Below are 15,204 nucleotides of genomic sequence, written 5' to 3'. Positions count from 1 at the left end.
AGAAGCTGATACGGTCACTTCTCAATCACAAGGAGTGAGAAGCACAGGCACTTTTTTCTCATAGAGCTTACAACTCAGCAGGGCTCACAGGCCTCCCTTGAACTTCAAGTCTGCTGCAGAGAGAGCAAGATGGAAAATGGACCATAGTATGATGGAAGGAGTTTTGGTGCCGGTTATGCCACTTTCTTGCACTGTGGCCTTTTGAAAGGCACTGTGCCCTTGTCCACAGCACCAGACATTGGAGGAGACCTGCTTGGAAAGAGCAGGACAGTGCCTAGTTCAGCCATCCCGGCTCATATTCCAGCACTGCCCCCTGCTGGTTCTGTGGCCCTTACAAAATGAAGCTCCATACCTCTGGCTGTAAAGGGATAGTGACCTACTTTATAAGGTTGCGGTGAGGCTTGTGGAACCATGTTTGAGTGCCAGGACAGGTCACGTGCTATCACCCTAGACCCTCACCAGCACAGAGCCCCCCACAGACCTCTTACCTATCAAAATGTGAGCAGACCCCTGGTAGCCTGAGATTAGGAAGGCTGAAGAATGATTGATAGTCTCCTGGTTCTTTTTCCTTGTTCTAGTCGCGGCTTTGGGCAGTCCAACTCCCTCCCGACGGCTGGCTCTGTGGGCGGCGGAATGGGCAGACGGAACCCACGCCAGTACCAGATCCCCTCTCGGAATGTCCCTTCTGCCCGCCTAGGCCTCTTGGGCACCAGTGGATTCGTCAGCTCCAACCAGCGCCACACTGCAGCCAACCCTACCATCATGAAACAAGGAAGACAGGTTTGCCTGCCCCGGGGAGTAGGGAGGTGGGCTAGGCTCAGAGCCGGAGACTTCAGGACTTCCTTCCAGATGATCCAGGGTCGGGAGACAGGTCCAGGAGCTAAGCTGAGGGATGATTAAGCCCATGCCACCCAGGCAACCAGCACTATTCAGGTTATTTCTCTGGGAGACAGAGCAACCCCATGGCCGAGCTAGAGATGCCTCAGGAACCCTGTAGAGGAGGGCCTTTAGAGAGATGTGCCCCAACTCATTCTTCTGTACCTTAATCCTTGGCCCACTCCCACAGATCTGTCACCTCTCAGGTCCAGGTTCCAGAGGACCCTGAACATTTAAGGAGCTTTCTCTACCTTTTTATGTGTGACAGACAGCTCCTTTGTCATGGCCCCAGTTGTGATGGAGATTTCACAGATTAACTCTGAGAGAGGCTGTTGGCAAGAGAGTGGACACATTCCCAGATGGTGAAGGCCAGGTTGCTCAGAGGTCCTTGCTGTGTGATCTAGAACTCACCTGTACCAGAGCCCTGCCCTTACTTTCTGCCTGTGACCCCAGTCCTGTGAGGGCTCTGCAGGTTGGCACTGAAATGGGAGAGAGACAAGCAGGTCTGAGGCTCTGAGTTCTCATGTGAAACTAAGGGGTAAGCGATTGGCTTAAAAATAGGAAAACCACTCTAGGAGAGATGGGTGGATTCCTTCTCAAAGAGAATCAGTCCAGGGTCTGAGAAATCCCCACTTTGTCACCATTGTCCCCACCCCCCTGATCAAGGGGATATCACTGCCCAAATACACAGAGCTGAGTTGGGCCAGAGCATTGCCAGCTGAGAAGTTCTTTTTTTTCTCCCACTCACTGTGGAGTAAATTGTAAGTAACTCAAAAGGAAAAAATCAAAGGAAAGCCTGAAATAGTTTGTACTCTTTGTTGCAAACATTTATAGAACTCCCCCAGTTCCTAGGAAAGTGGCAGGAAAAAGCAACACATGGAGTAAAAAAAAAAAAAAAAAGTTTTGGAGATAGTGAGGGAGAGAGGTGGCCAGATTAAGCAGAAGCTTAGAGCCAGGCCTGGGAGTGAGCAAGTTGAGAAATACAATGAATGGAACTTACACCCTCTCCCTGTGAATGTGCAGGTGGCCAGGCTGCCTGCCAGCTCTCCTCCAGAACTTAGGAGAGTTCTCCTGGGACATTTGCCTCCTGAATTCTGCCTGGGGCTCTGCTACCCCTCTCTTCCCCAGAGTGTCTAGACTAACAGGCCCCGCTTTGCCTTTCTCTCTAGAACCTCTGGTTCGCCAACCCCGGTGGCAGCAACAGCATGCCCAGCCGCACCCACAGCTCCGTCCAAAGGACCCGCTCGCTGCCTGTCCACACTTCTCCACAGAACATGCTGATGTTCCAGCAGCCAGGTAGGGCTGGGCCCTTGATCTCTCACTTCCTTCCCCCCTTGACACAGGGCGGGGGCCAGGATGCCAGAATAGATGCCCCATGCACTCAGCTGGAAAGGGCTTAGCCTCAACTGCCGCCACACATTCTGAGCTTGTGGAAGTCTTTCCTTTTTTAAACTGTGTCTTGCCAGCAGGAAGAGCGGCTGCTTGGCCGGGAGCCAGCACGTGGAGCCCCAGAGTCACTTGCAATCTGACAGGGATATTTTTGATACTATTCATATTTATAGATTGATTAAGCCCGAGATATCACTGGAGGGTGTGTGTGTGTGTGTGTGTGTGTGTGTGTGTGCGCGTGTGTGTGTGTGTAAAGTGAGAGTGAAACAGAAAACTCCATCGTATTGAACTGGTTCAGGATTGCCTTGATGAGAAGTATTTTTCCATTAACTTGGTCCATTTCAGGCTGGTTCAACCGAATCATCACACCTCCTGAAACAAGGTAGCCAGAATGATACAAATCCAACAGTTCCTTGAACCCTTTCTCCTTGTAAGCTGTCCCCTCTTAGACTCTGAGACAAGCAATCCATAAACCTACCTAGTTGTCCCCCACCCCGGAATACCTGTAGGAAAATGCCACCCTAGGCAGTAGAAGCGCTTTTGCATGGCAGGTCCCATGAGAGTCCAAGGAAGGGAAGTGTCTGTGGCCCCAACTGGGCAAAGAAGCTTCTTGAAAATGGAGCGGAGCCTCAGGGGACAGAGGGTGAAGAGGTAGAAAGAGCAGGCAGAATAGCAGGCAGGAGTGGTCCAGGAGCAAGACTGCACAGGTACAGTGTCACTGCGGGCCCAGAAGCCCTGGCTAGGCTGAAGGATCTGGCTAGAATAGCAGCAAGCAGACCGAGACAGCTGTATATTATATTCCTGATGGGAGGTGTGGGGACAACTTTGAATATAAGCTGAAAAGCACAGAATCTGGCCCATCTCAATAGGGAATTCATGGGAGATTTTTTAAAAATTATTTATTCTAATTTTTTATATATGACAGCAGAATGCAATTCAATAAATATTACACATATAGAGCACAATTTTCATATCTCTGGTTGTACACAAAGTATATTCACACCATTTGGATCTTCATACATGTACTTAGGGTAATGATGTCCATCTCTTGCCACCAACTTTCCTTCCCCCATGCCCCCTTCCATCCCCTCCCTCCATTCTAAAGTTCCTCCATTCCTCCCATGCTCCCCATCAATGCCCAATATGAGTCAGCATCCTCATATCAGAGAAAACATTCAGCCTTTGTTTTTTTGGGATTGGCTTACTTCACTTAGTATAATATTCTCCAACTCCATCCATGTGCCTGCAAATGCCATGATTTTTCTCTTTTAATACTGAGTAATATTTAATGCTGAGTGTACATATACCACACTTTCCCTATCCATTCATCTACTGAAGAGCATCTGGATTGGTTCCACAATTTAGATATTATGCTGCTATAAACATTGATGTGGCTGCATTACTGTAGTATGCTGTTTAAAGTCCTTTGGCTACAAACTGAGGAGAGGGATAGCTGGGTCAGATGTTATTTCCATTCAGATTCCAAGGAATCTCCATACTGCTTTCCAGAACGGCAGCACCAATTTGCAGACCCACCAGAAATGTATGAATGTGCCTTTTCTTTTCCCCCATATCCTCGCCAACATTTATTGTCGTTTGTATTTTTAATAGCTGCCATTCTGACTGGAGTGAGATGAAATCTTGGAGTATTTTTTTTTAAATTTCTCTAATTGCTAGAGATGGGAGATTTTTGAGTTCTGGTTCAGACAGGAATGTATAAACGGGGAAGCAGGCTAGTGGTGAGCTGGTTGGGAGGATTTTGGAGAGATTCCACCCCAGAAAAAGGCATGTCAGGAAAGGAAGCAACAACCACATTGCTATAAAAATTGCTCCTTGACTTCTAAAACTCATTTGCTCACTCTTGCTTAAAACTCCTCCCCACCCTCCCCTTCTTTATTTTTCTATTACAACACTTGTAGGCATTTTAGGAGGGTTGTGAACACCTTCCCTCTGGGTCATTTAGGCCAATGCTGTGTTCTCATGCAGAATTTTGTATAATTCATTCTCAGTAACATTGAATCTGGGCCAGGTGGGTGGCACATGCCATAATCCTAGCTCCTCAGGAGGCCGAAGCAGGAAGATCACAAGGTCAAAGCCAGTCTGTACAACTTAGCAAGACCCAAAACTCAACATAAAATTTTAAAAAGAGGCTGGGCATGTAGCTCATGGTACCAGTGCTTGCCTCGAAGACACAAGGCCAGGGTTCAATTCCCAAGCACCACAAAAGAAGAAGAAGAGGAGGAGGAGGAAGAGGAGGGGAGGAGGGGAGGAGGAGGAGGAGGAGAATCTGGACGAATTTAAAGATATCCTGGACATGAGCAGATCTTTAATTTTGAATGAACACCTTACCCTGCCTCAATCCCAGTGGTCAACCTAGCTGTCCTTCAGCCTCATGGAGTCCTAGCAGAGATGACTGATCTTCAATCCTTAATGCTCTATGGCCTTCTCAATTTTTTCTTCACCTGTTCTTTCCTTCCTGCCTCATTTTGCCTAGTCTCCAGTCCCCCCTCCTCTTTATTCTTGCTGTACTTTCCCCATCTTAATTGGGAAGACCAGGCCCAAACAGTCTACTTCCTGAGAGGAGTCCCATCCCTGAGCACTTTGGGTCTGTTAATATAGTTTCTGGGCTGGACCTTTGTTTCTCCTGCACTGTTCAAGAGCAATGCCATGTTCAGGGAGAACCATGAATTTATGATCATTTCACCCTTTTCACACAAAGTCTCTTGTTCTCATAGTTAAATAATCAAATAATACAGGACTTATGAGGAAAGTATCCCTTCCCCTACCTGTCCCATAGTCCCATATTCCAGAGGCAATCATATAGACCAGTTTGTCTTCAGTTTTCCTTCAAAGTAGTAATCTGAAAGTCTCTAAATAAATTTGCTTTGCATACTGGACTTAGAACTTTGGAGCCGTTGAGGTTTCTTTTTAAAAAAAAAAAAAATTATCCCTTTCTCAAGCATTATAAGCCCACATCCAGCCAGGCCTTCATGAACTACAGCATTTCTAATAATGGCCAAAACATGGGAACAAAGCTACTGCAAATTTCAAATAAACTGGTGAGCACTCCACGGAGCCACTCCAAGTTCTGCCCCACATACTCAGCACCATGCTAGGTGGCAGCTTCTGGGATGTGGCCACGAAGGATGAGGCAGGACATGGCCAGGACCCAGAATCCCTCACTGAAGGGAAAAGAGGCTGCAGAAAGTCTCTGCCAAATAGCAGTGCTCCTCAGCCTTTGCTCCAAATACATCCTGTGCCCTTGCCAATCAAACCAGTGTTGTCAAGACAGCTTTTCCTGCATCCTGAGCAGGAGCCTCCACAGATACTAACCACTAGGCCAGGCCCAAACAAGGCTCATCATAGAGAGATGGGCCCTTCCACACAAAGCAGCTTGACCCAGTTAACTATAGAGACTTCTGGGAGCTTGTGGCTAGGTGCTAGGACCAGAAACTACAAGTGTCATATCAGAGGCTGGGGATGTAGCTCAGTGCTTTCCTAGCATGCATGAGGCCCTGGGTTTGATCCCCAGCATTGTGAAGGAAAAAAAGAAAAAGAAAAAAAAAGAAATGCCTTATCAGGACATTGGAAATCAGGAAAACAAGAATGTAGCTCTTATTGTTACACTAACAGAAGTAACAGTGAACACAAAATGAAATAAAGACACATAACAACCCAAAATTCAATACTGGAAAAACTGCTTTAGGAGGTAGTGTTTTCCTCCTGGCCCTGAGATGTCTTCAAGGCATCTATTTTAAACCACTTGGGCAAATCATGTAGCATACAGTGCATTCTAAGGAAGACTGGATTCTATAAACTTAAAAGTAATTCCACTAGTGTGGAAGATTTAAAATATCTCCAAAGAATAACACAGAAGACTGGGGACTAGAACCGGCCCCCAGCTGTGTTTCAAGGATCAGTTGCCCTGCTTGGATTTGTGTTGTAAGGCAGCACTTCCTTCTTTCCTGGCTCCACATTATTCAAGGATCCCTTGGAGATCATCTCAGCCGACTTTTTGCTTTCTCCCCACCTGGAAAGGCTTCAGGTGTTTCCCAGGACTGACCAGGAGAGCTATCAGGGTTACTGCCTCTCACTGTCCTCTGGGATGAGTAAGAAACACCAAGCTGGACCTCCCCGAGTGAGGAGGACAAGATCCGAGACACTCACCAAAGGGGATGCAAGCTTGACAAAAGGGTGACTTCCAGAGAATGCCACGTTCCTCGAAAAGGCCGGGTACTTTCCCATCTGGAAAATTTGTTTGGAACTTGTTTGGAGGCTGATCCTTTATTTTAGAAGCGGCTCTGGTCCTGCTGACCCAGACTCAGTTGTCCTTGGGATCCAGTCAAAGAGGATGTTGGAGTGACTCTAGCACGGTGCTCAGAGACCATGGAGGCAGGCTCCTTGACCCAGGGGGGCTGATGAGAAACTCAGTACAGAGAGACCCAGAGAAGGCTTCAAAGCAAAACTATCAGAAGGGAAGATTGGACCGCCTCACAGGGCTGCATCCTGGAAATCTCACCCTTTCCTTGCACAGAACCACATGCAAAAAAAAAAAAAAAAAAAAAAAAAAGTAGGGTTCTAAAGATTTTTTCCACAAAACAACCAGCCTATTGCTTATTCTAAAGTTCTAGATAAATTGGCTTCTTACACTCAGCCTCAGTGCCTTGAAGAGAACAATGCAGAATTGCACAGTAGGTGCCATGGACATAACACTCAGCCCAAGGGCGGCCAGTGTCTGCCAAGGACAAGCCTCATATGCTCTTCAAATTGATTCCACAGCAGCACCTCTTAGAGAAGGGGAGCTACTCCCTTCCAGCCTCCCCTTGACCCTGGGCCTTGAAACCAGGGGACTTCTGAAAAGGGACAATTAAGTTTCCATGACCTTAACCCTAAGAATCCTCACTAAATCCTAGAATGTTCTAATGGTGAGGAAAAGAATACCTAATATGGGTTGAATGTCCCTTATCCAAAAGTACTTGGGACCAGAGATCTCAAAGTTTTTTTTTTATTTTAGAATATTTGCACAGACTTTAGATAATTAAACATTTCATCTGAAAAATCTAAAATCTGAAGTGCTCCAAAATCAAACTTTTGGAGCATCATGTCAGCATAGAGTTTCAGATTTCAGATTCTGGATTTTTAGATAAGGCTGCTAGGCCTATACTTAGAGATGTCACCTAAGCTAAAGAAATAGACCTATTTTGGACAACAGCAAAGACAGTCAGGAGGCACCTTTCCCTTTTGCCTTACCAAGGACTTGCAGCGATGTCTGCCAGGGTCTGGATAACTAAGAGAAGCCCTCAGGTTTGCAGGAGCCATAGCAGAGGCAGCCTGGTGGTTAATGTGGGCCAGGAACTGCCCAAATGCCTCTCTAGGGCTTTGTGGAGGGTTCTGTCCCTCAAGCCACATATCACTGAGGGTTTCTAGTATGAAATGGAAGTCGTCATCTATCCAACTAGTCTTCCTTTGTCTTGAGTGTATGGCAAGAAGCCAGGGATCTGTTTTTATCAAATACACAATTAAAAAGTCACACTATTAGGAAACTCTGCAGTGTGAACATATGGGCTTCTCCCAAGACTTAGAATTTTTAAGAGCCACCCTGAGAGTAGTGAGGTCACAGCTCCCTAGCGCATCAGCATGAAGAGCCGGAGGTGAGAGAGCAAGAATACCAACTCCCCACTGAAAAGAGCAGCCACGGAGGTTTGGAGATGCTGGAGCAGAGAGCCCTGCATTTCTCAGCCCCCTTTTTGGAACATTCAATCCCAGGCTTGGAAAATGGCATTTTGCTGCATGTTGGCAAGAAATCCTGCAGCTGAGACGCTCCTCTCCAAATGTCGAGCATCTTTATTTATCCAAATCTCTCCACAGTGTTTGTTTAAAGGGGAGCGCTAGAGAGTAAACTAAATCTTACAATGAGCATATGGATGGCTATAATTGCTGAGGTTTGTTTTTTTTTTCTTATTTGCTAACTAGCTATATATAAAATTGTGTTTCTATTTTATAGATTTCACACCCTGAAGACTGCTAATTTTTGCATGCATATGATTTTCACATGAATGGATGAAAATACAAAAATATTCTTCCCTCTGGGATTATCTAATTGCCCCAGCCCTGCTCTTCGCAGCAACTAGTGGGTGGGGCAAGAGATACTCCTGCCATTTTTTTCTGGCTCCCAACTTCCCTGGAAGCTCAGTTGGCCTCCATCCACTCAGGAATTGGCCCAGTTGTCTTCCAAACCCATCCATGCTGGAACTCATGGCAGACAGAACACGGTCTGCTCCCCAGGGCTTCTCATATCGATTCATTTTGCCAGCCTCCTCTCTGAGAATTTTAAATAACGGAAACGACATCTGCCTCTGAATTAGCTGGTAATGGGAAACACAAATTGCGAAAGATCTTAATATATAGTTAATCAAAGAAAACAAATACTTTGGTTTGGCCACTGGTTTGAACTTCCTATCCCACCAAACCGCCAACCTCAGTGGGATCCTTTTCTCCCTCTCTGGTCCCATGTGCCCCCTAGTGGACAAATGAAGGAGCCCGGAAATGCCCTGTAATTTGGACCCCAGGTTGCTTTTTCTTTCCCACTTTAGAACTAAAGGACCAAGAAAGGGATCAGTTTCCCAGCTCACATAGGAAAGTTGTGACAATGTTGAGACTTCTTAATCACTTGGAACATACCGCATGCCAACAACCCTTCTGGGACATTTTTGGTACTTGGGATTGAACTCAGGGGCACTCAACCACTGAGCCACATCCTCAGCCCTATTTTGTATTTTATTTAGAGACAGGGTCTAACTGAGTGGCTTAGCGCCTTGCCATTTGCTGAGGCTGGCTTTGAACTCACGATCCTCCTGCCTCAGTCTCCTGAGTCGCTGGGATCCTTCTATTTCTTAATGTATGGTTTTCACCAATCAGCAGACATGTATGAATTGTGCAGAAGCCAGGGATGGGTATGATGGGGATGGAGAGAGACAGGAAAGTATTATGGCTGTTGCAAGATTCCCCCAGGTAGTTAAAGACACTCAAGGACCCTGCAGGATGAGGAACAGGAAGGTACTGACAGTGGGTCCCTAGCCATAAAGAGGAGGAGGTTCTCCCACTCGGGAAAGGTAAGCTCCAAGCCTGGGGAGATGGAGAGGGTCCAGATGGTGGAGAAGTGGGAGTTGATCCCTTAGTGTCCTTGGAGTAGGCATCTCAGCCCTTCCTGCTAAAGTGTATTGGAGGCTGAGTATGATGACAGCCTCCCATAGTCAACTGTGGCAGGCAGGAGGGCATTGACTCTGGAGTCAGACACGGGTCCTGTCCCAGCTCCATGTTAGCCAACTAGCCCTGATGGATAAGTGGTTCAGCCTCTCAGAGGCCCACTTGGGAACTGGGCTTTGTTGGGCAGTTCCTTTGTTGTGCAGGAGCTGGCATCTCAGAAGCACCTGGCACTCAGAAGGAAGTACTCATAAGGTTGGAAGTAAGGCTCCTACTCTGCTCCTCCTAAGAAAGCAGGGGGAAGGGCTAAGTCCTGCTCTAATGACCCAAGCATTCTACTGGGGAAGGCAGAAGGAAAATCCATAATATGTCTGAGGTTGGTGGAGGCTACAAAGAAGAAAAAGCAGGAGAAAATGGGTAGTGTGGCAGGGGAAGGTTCTCTGTCTCTTGATAAAGTCCCTTCTGAGCCCAAGCTATGAAGGCAGGGAGAGAATGAGCCATGAGGATCTGTGAACTGGGATTCCAGGCAGAGGGAACACAGTGCAAAGGCCCTGGGGTCGAAAGAGATTGGGATGGAGCAAAAGGAAGGGGAGAGTTTATGAGGACAGGGAGGTAACTAGAGACTAGATCATGTGGGGCCTTGCAGGCCATAGCCAGAGTTTGGCTCTTACTCTGATAGGAAGCCGCTGGAGGGGTCTGAGAGGAGTGATAGACTATGACTCTGACCAGCTATTTTTAGCCACCAGTTTTCTTCCAGCTGCCTGTGTCTGCAGTGGCCTCTGTGTCTAACAGCTCAGAGGTTGGTGGAACCTGAATGTAACGTGCCCTTCGTGTTGGCCATGAAGGTCCCCAAGTCCTCCCTGGGAGGCACACCAGACTCTCCTCCTGGCATGTGGCATCATGCATACTTTCTCCTTGTCCTTAATGTCCCTGTCACCAACATAACCCTTTGTCCTTGCAGAATTCCAGCTTCCTGTGACTGAACCTGACATCAACAACAGGCTGGAGTCCTTGTGCCTCAGTATGACCGAGCATGCCCTGGGAGGTGAGTGTCCTCCCTTCCTGTCCTCCTCACTATGTACCGGGATGACTGTGGCCATCTGCCATCTGCACTCTGGCAGCAGCTCTGGGGAAGGGGACAAGGAGAGTTGGCAGGAAATGGGGAGAAAGCAGCCTTGACATACTATTGAACCCTCATCTGGCCGCACCCGCCACGTGGCCTACCATGCTCGGCTCCCCTCCCTTCCTGGGAGGTGAGTCAGGGCCCTGGAAACCAAATAGACCAAAGCCAGCCCCCAGAGGCTCCTCCCCCAGGACACATTGGAACCCATCACAACAGTTGTCCCAGCCAGACTCAGGGAGGAGTCAGGCACACACGACGTGGCTTCTAGCAGGAACATCCCCCACAGCACTGGATGCTTTCCTTCTCGGCACTGGATCCCCCAGTCTGAGCCAAGCATATCCCAACGTGCTCTAAAAATAGAAGTTTTGAAACAAAGATCCCTGCTTGCTTTTATATCCCCCAGTTGAAAAGGGCTTGCATGACTCCTGGAGCTCCAAGCAATCTGAGCTGTCCTTCACCGAGTGACAGGGATGGCTTGGGTGTCCACAGCCAAGATGGAAGCATAGGCTGCAGGGTGCAGGACTGGCACCATGAGGCTCTCCCCGAGGCAGCGGTGCTTCCCCATGGGTTTGGCCTGCAGCCTACCTCCTCATAGCTGTCCGGGAGGCCCTGGCACCCTCCTGGTACCAAGCAGGCACCTTTCTCTGGATCTGCATATTTGTGGATTGCTGGCAGGCCAAGGAGAGGAAATGTCCACCCCCTTCTGCCACCCTCCTGAGAGTCTCTAGGTCACAGAGATGCTGAAAGGCCACCCATGGGACTTTCCCATAGCCTTGCGCAGCCTGGATATGCTTACCTCACCCAGAGAATGGGCTGTCCACACACCTAGAAGGCTCCATGGCTGTCCCCTAGCTGCAGTAGGCCCAAAGGCTGCTGTTAGCTACAAACAGCAAACCCACTCTTATCTTGACACCAAATGTAAAACAGACAAATGCTCTGTATGGAGCAAAATGCAGGCCTGGGACTACACCCACCTGACCTTGGTACCGGGACCACTGTGACCTTGCAGGGCTTCAGACAAAACAGGTGGTGAAAAGGCCCAACTCCTTCTGTGACCTCCTCTCGAGTTCCATGGAACCCTATTTGCAAATCACTGCTCTCTCCGTGGCTGCTCAGATCCTAGAAGTTTCAAAGCCTCATGGGGTCATCCCTAGTACACTCCCCATAGGAGGTGCCATCGGCTTCTCTCTGCCTTACTAAGGAGTCAGCAGCCCCTAGTGAGTAATGGGAAATCACCAAAGTTCATCAACAGATGAATCTGGACCAATAAGATGCAGCATGGCCATACAATGGAAAGAAGTACTGATTCATGCCATGGCAAGGATGGACCTTGAAAACTTGACACTGGGTGCAACAAGCCAGACCTGAGTGAAGGAAGGCCACTGACTATATGACTCCATATATATGAAATGTCCTGGATAGGCTGCTACATGGGGACCGAGAGAAGAATGTTGCCATCAGCTGTGGGGAAGGGGGAATTTGAGAGCCACTGCTAATGGGTACCAGATCTCTTTGCGGGTAATGGGAATTAGATAGTAGTGATGGTCACATAACTTTGTGACTACACTAAAAACCAAGGGAATGTAACCTTTAAAAGGGTGAAATTTACAATATGCAAATTAACTCAGATTTTTTAAAGGATTTTTGGGGGGAGTTTTTTTTTGTTTGTTTTACTTTAAAGGAAGTAGTGAGGGCATCCATGAGGCCAGAGTTAGGACAGCCAATGGTGAGCAAGTCTGCCAAGCAGGGCCCTACTGGAGCTCTCCACTGGGAAGCCTCCAGACCCTGGGTGGTCGGGCAGGATCAGCCCATTGCTCTCCTGCCCCACATGGCTGACAGGTGAGGAGCCCGGCTCCATCTTTTAATGCCTTTGAGTTAGCAAAGAGAACCGACCTTTTCCCTAGAATTGGATGTATCTCAAATACCTGCATTTTTGGAAGGTATTTTTTGGGGGGGGGGTACTGGGGATTGGAGCCAAGGGCATTTACCTCTGAGCTACCACCCCAGCACTTTTACTTGTTATTTTGAGATAAGGCCTTGCTGAGTTGCTTAGGACCTCTCTAAGATGCTGAAGCTGGCCTCAAACTCATGATCCTCCTACCTCAGCCTCCTGAGTCGCTAAGATTACAGGCAGTGCCACTGCACCCAGCCCCAAATGATCTTTTCTTAAAGGGAGGTTTTCATTGAAAAGATTTCCTTTTTTAGGAAATCCTTTCCTTTCCATAATTCCATTTTTACAGAATACCTCTCTGAACTGATGAGTTTTTGCTAATGTTTTCATCTTGTTAATTGATGAAAACTTTTTTATTGCTGTGTTTTTTTCCCAATAAATCTCCTCTGGTGGGAAGCCTTGTAAGCAGTTTCCTGAGCAGAGGATGCAAATTAAGTTCAGGGTGGCCTAGCTGGGCACACTGGCAATGTGTCCTCCCACTATGACAGCATCCCTCAGCTGGCTGGCCCCTGCCAGGTGCCAGGGGAGATGACCTTGATGGGGACAGAATGCCAACAAGTGAAGTCATTTCACTGGAAGACAAGTGACAAGGGAGAGGAAAGCAGAATAAAAGAGGTACCCCCTACTTGTGACTCAGGAATAGAGAAGGAGGGTGTCAAGTTCCTGGGACCCCATATCCCAGAAAGGCCACTCTAGCATGACGGGTCCATGGGCCCCAGGGGCCCATCCTTTCATGCTGACATCTCTGGTCTCCATGGTCTCATCCAGGAGTTGCTGCCCTCCTGCTGCCAGTCTAAGCCACTCTTCTCTTTGGCCTTCCTTTTCCATCTTTTCTCACCTGAGGCCCCTCCAACAGAATGGAGAGGTTGCCCCTGCCACCTTGGTCTGTGAGTCTTTGAGGCTTTCTTCAAGCTCTGTTGGGTTCACTCCTGGTCAGTGGTCTGAGAAAATCAGTAAGATGAAATGCCAAGCCTGGCCACTGTCCTCCTGCAGAGGACGCTGTGGACAGGCATGCCCACCACTACAAAAGCAAGGCTCCTCCCAGCTGAGTCTGCAGTGAATCATGCATGGAGAGGAAGACATGGTCCACTCTTTGATTTTCTGGGGTTTACCTTGCTCTTCCTTCTTATCTTCTCCACTTACCCCACTCTTGAGACTTACCAGCCCCACACACAGTCAATATGGAGATTGTGCAAGTTACTTTCTCAAGCCACCAAGCTGTCATTTGTTGGAAAATGTCATACTAACCGTAAAACCTATGATGTTGAATGGCGCCCCCTGGCGTCCTAAGTGTACTGCTTGAACAACTACAAACACTCTGGATTTACTGATTGGTGCTTTCCCTGCAGATGAGAATCATAGTCCTTGGATGATGAGTCATGGGGTTGGAATTCAATGAAAACACAGCTTGGTGGTGGGTGCATGCAGATTTCCATGTCTCCAACTCCACACTTTTATAGCTCTGAAGGTTTGGCATTGATGAGTAGCCCATGAGCCCCAGCAAGAGTGTACACTGCACCTTTAGAGATGAGAGGGGTGACTCCACCAACCACAGAGATCTCTGCACACACCCACAGGCATGTGCACACCCTTCTTCTCCCAGGACCACTGCAGGGCCACCACTCAAAAGGCAGGCTCAGGTTGACACCACAGAAGGTAAAAAGTTACTATTTAGAGGTTAATATCTGTAGCCACTAGGATTGGTGATTCAATGTTTTGAATACCCCAGGGGTTTGTTCCTTCCTTTAAAATCTCCCCCAAAACTGTACAGAACGTAACAGATACATATCATGCACGTAACAGGCAAAACTGGGGAAATCTAAGTAAGATCAATGAATTGTCCATATGGCATTTACGCTATGGTACTCTGGTTTTGCAAATTGTCTCCATGGAGAAATCATGGCAAGATATCCACGGAGTCCTTCTAGACCATTTCTTACAACTGCATGTGAACCTATGATGACCCCAACAAAAATTTCAAAGAGGCATTTCTCCTCCATATTCTAACTGGCAGAGTTGCCAACCTGGCACCACCAACAAGAGACCGGGAAACCCCAGAGGTGGGCTCATTACTCTCCCTGGAGCACTCTGCTGCTCCTGTCTCCCACCCTCATCCTGCCTGTGACTAGAGATGCTCCATCTTGGAAGGTCAGCTTTGCTACCCTGGGACTTAGATGGGGCTCCATTGCCTGACCTTTGGACACCAGCAGTCAGGGGGGCACTTGGCAGCTCCCCGATCCTCACCAGTGGTCACTGAACGGTCTTTTCTACTTCCTGTGATGACGAATCCACATCTCTCTCTCCTCACTGGATAAGCCCCTAGTCGACTCCATCCAACATGGACCAATGTTGGGCCCTCTAAACTGGCTTTCCAACCACTGGTCTTGTCCTTTGGTTCAGACCATCAGTCACAGCTGCCAAAGAAGCTATTCTAAAATCAGAGCTTCTTATACTGTTGTGTAAAACTCCTCAACTGCTGTGACCAAGCTCCTGCTCATGGTACACAGACCCTGAGGGTCTGCTTCTGGGAATTTATAGAACCCAATGTAAGCAGACGACTGAAGAAAGACTGGGCAGCCATCACAGCCCCTGCTGTCTGTCGGTCTCATGGCTTCTCATCTCTGATGTGCATGTCCCCTTGCCGCAGTCCGGCTGCAGCAGC

At 48.1% G+C, this 15,204-nt stretch overlaps 1 protein-coding gene across 2 annotated transcripts in view; it reads left to right on the top strand.

The window, feature by feature from the left end:
- Samd4a (sterile alpha motif domain containing 4A) overlaps positions 1–15,204 on the top strand; it is a 210,143-nt gene that overhangs the window by 189,294 nt on the left and 5,645 nt on the right. For both annotated transcript variants that reach the window (XM_026384080.2, XM_026384079.2), the window contains 3 exons: positions 579–780; positions 2,046–2,172; positions 10,430–10,513. In XM_026384080.2, coding sequence (XP_026239865.1) covers positions 579–780; positions 2,046–2,172; positions 10,430–10,513 — 413 coding nt within the window. The remainder of the gene's footprint in view (positions 1–578; positions 781–2,045; positions 2,173–10,429; positions 10,514–15,204) is intronic.

Source organism: Urocitellus parryii, chromosome 6, assembly GCF_045843805.1.
Source record: "Urocitellus parryii isolate mUroPar1 chromosome 6, mUroPar1.hap1, whole genome shotgun sequence".
Taxonomy (NCBI): domain Eukaryota; kingdom Metazoa; phylum Chordata; class Mammalia; order Rodentia; family Sciuridae; genus Urocitellus; species Urocitellus parryii.
This window is presented reverse-complemented; position numbering and strand designations above follow the sequence as displayed.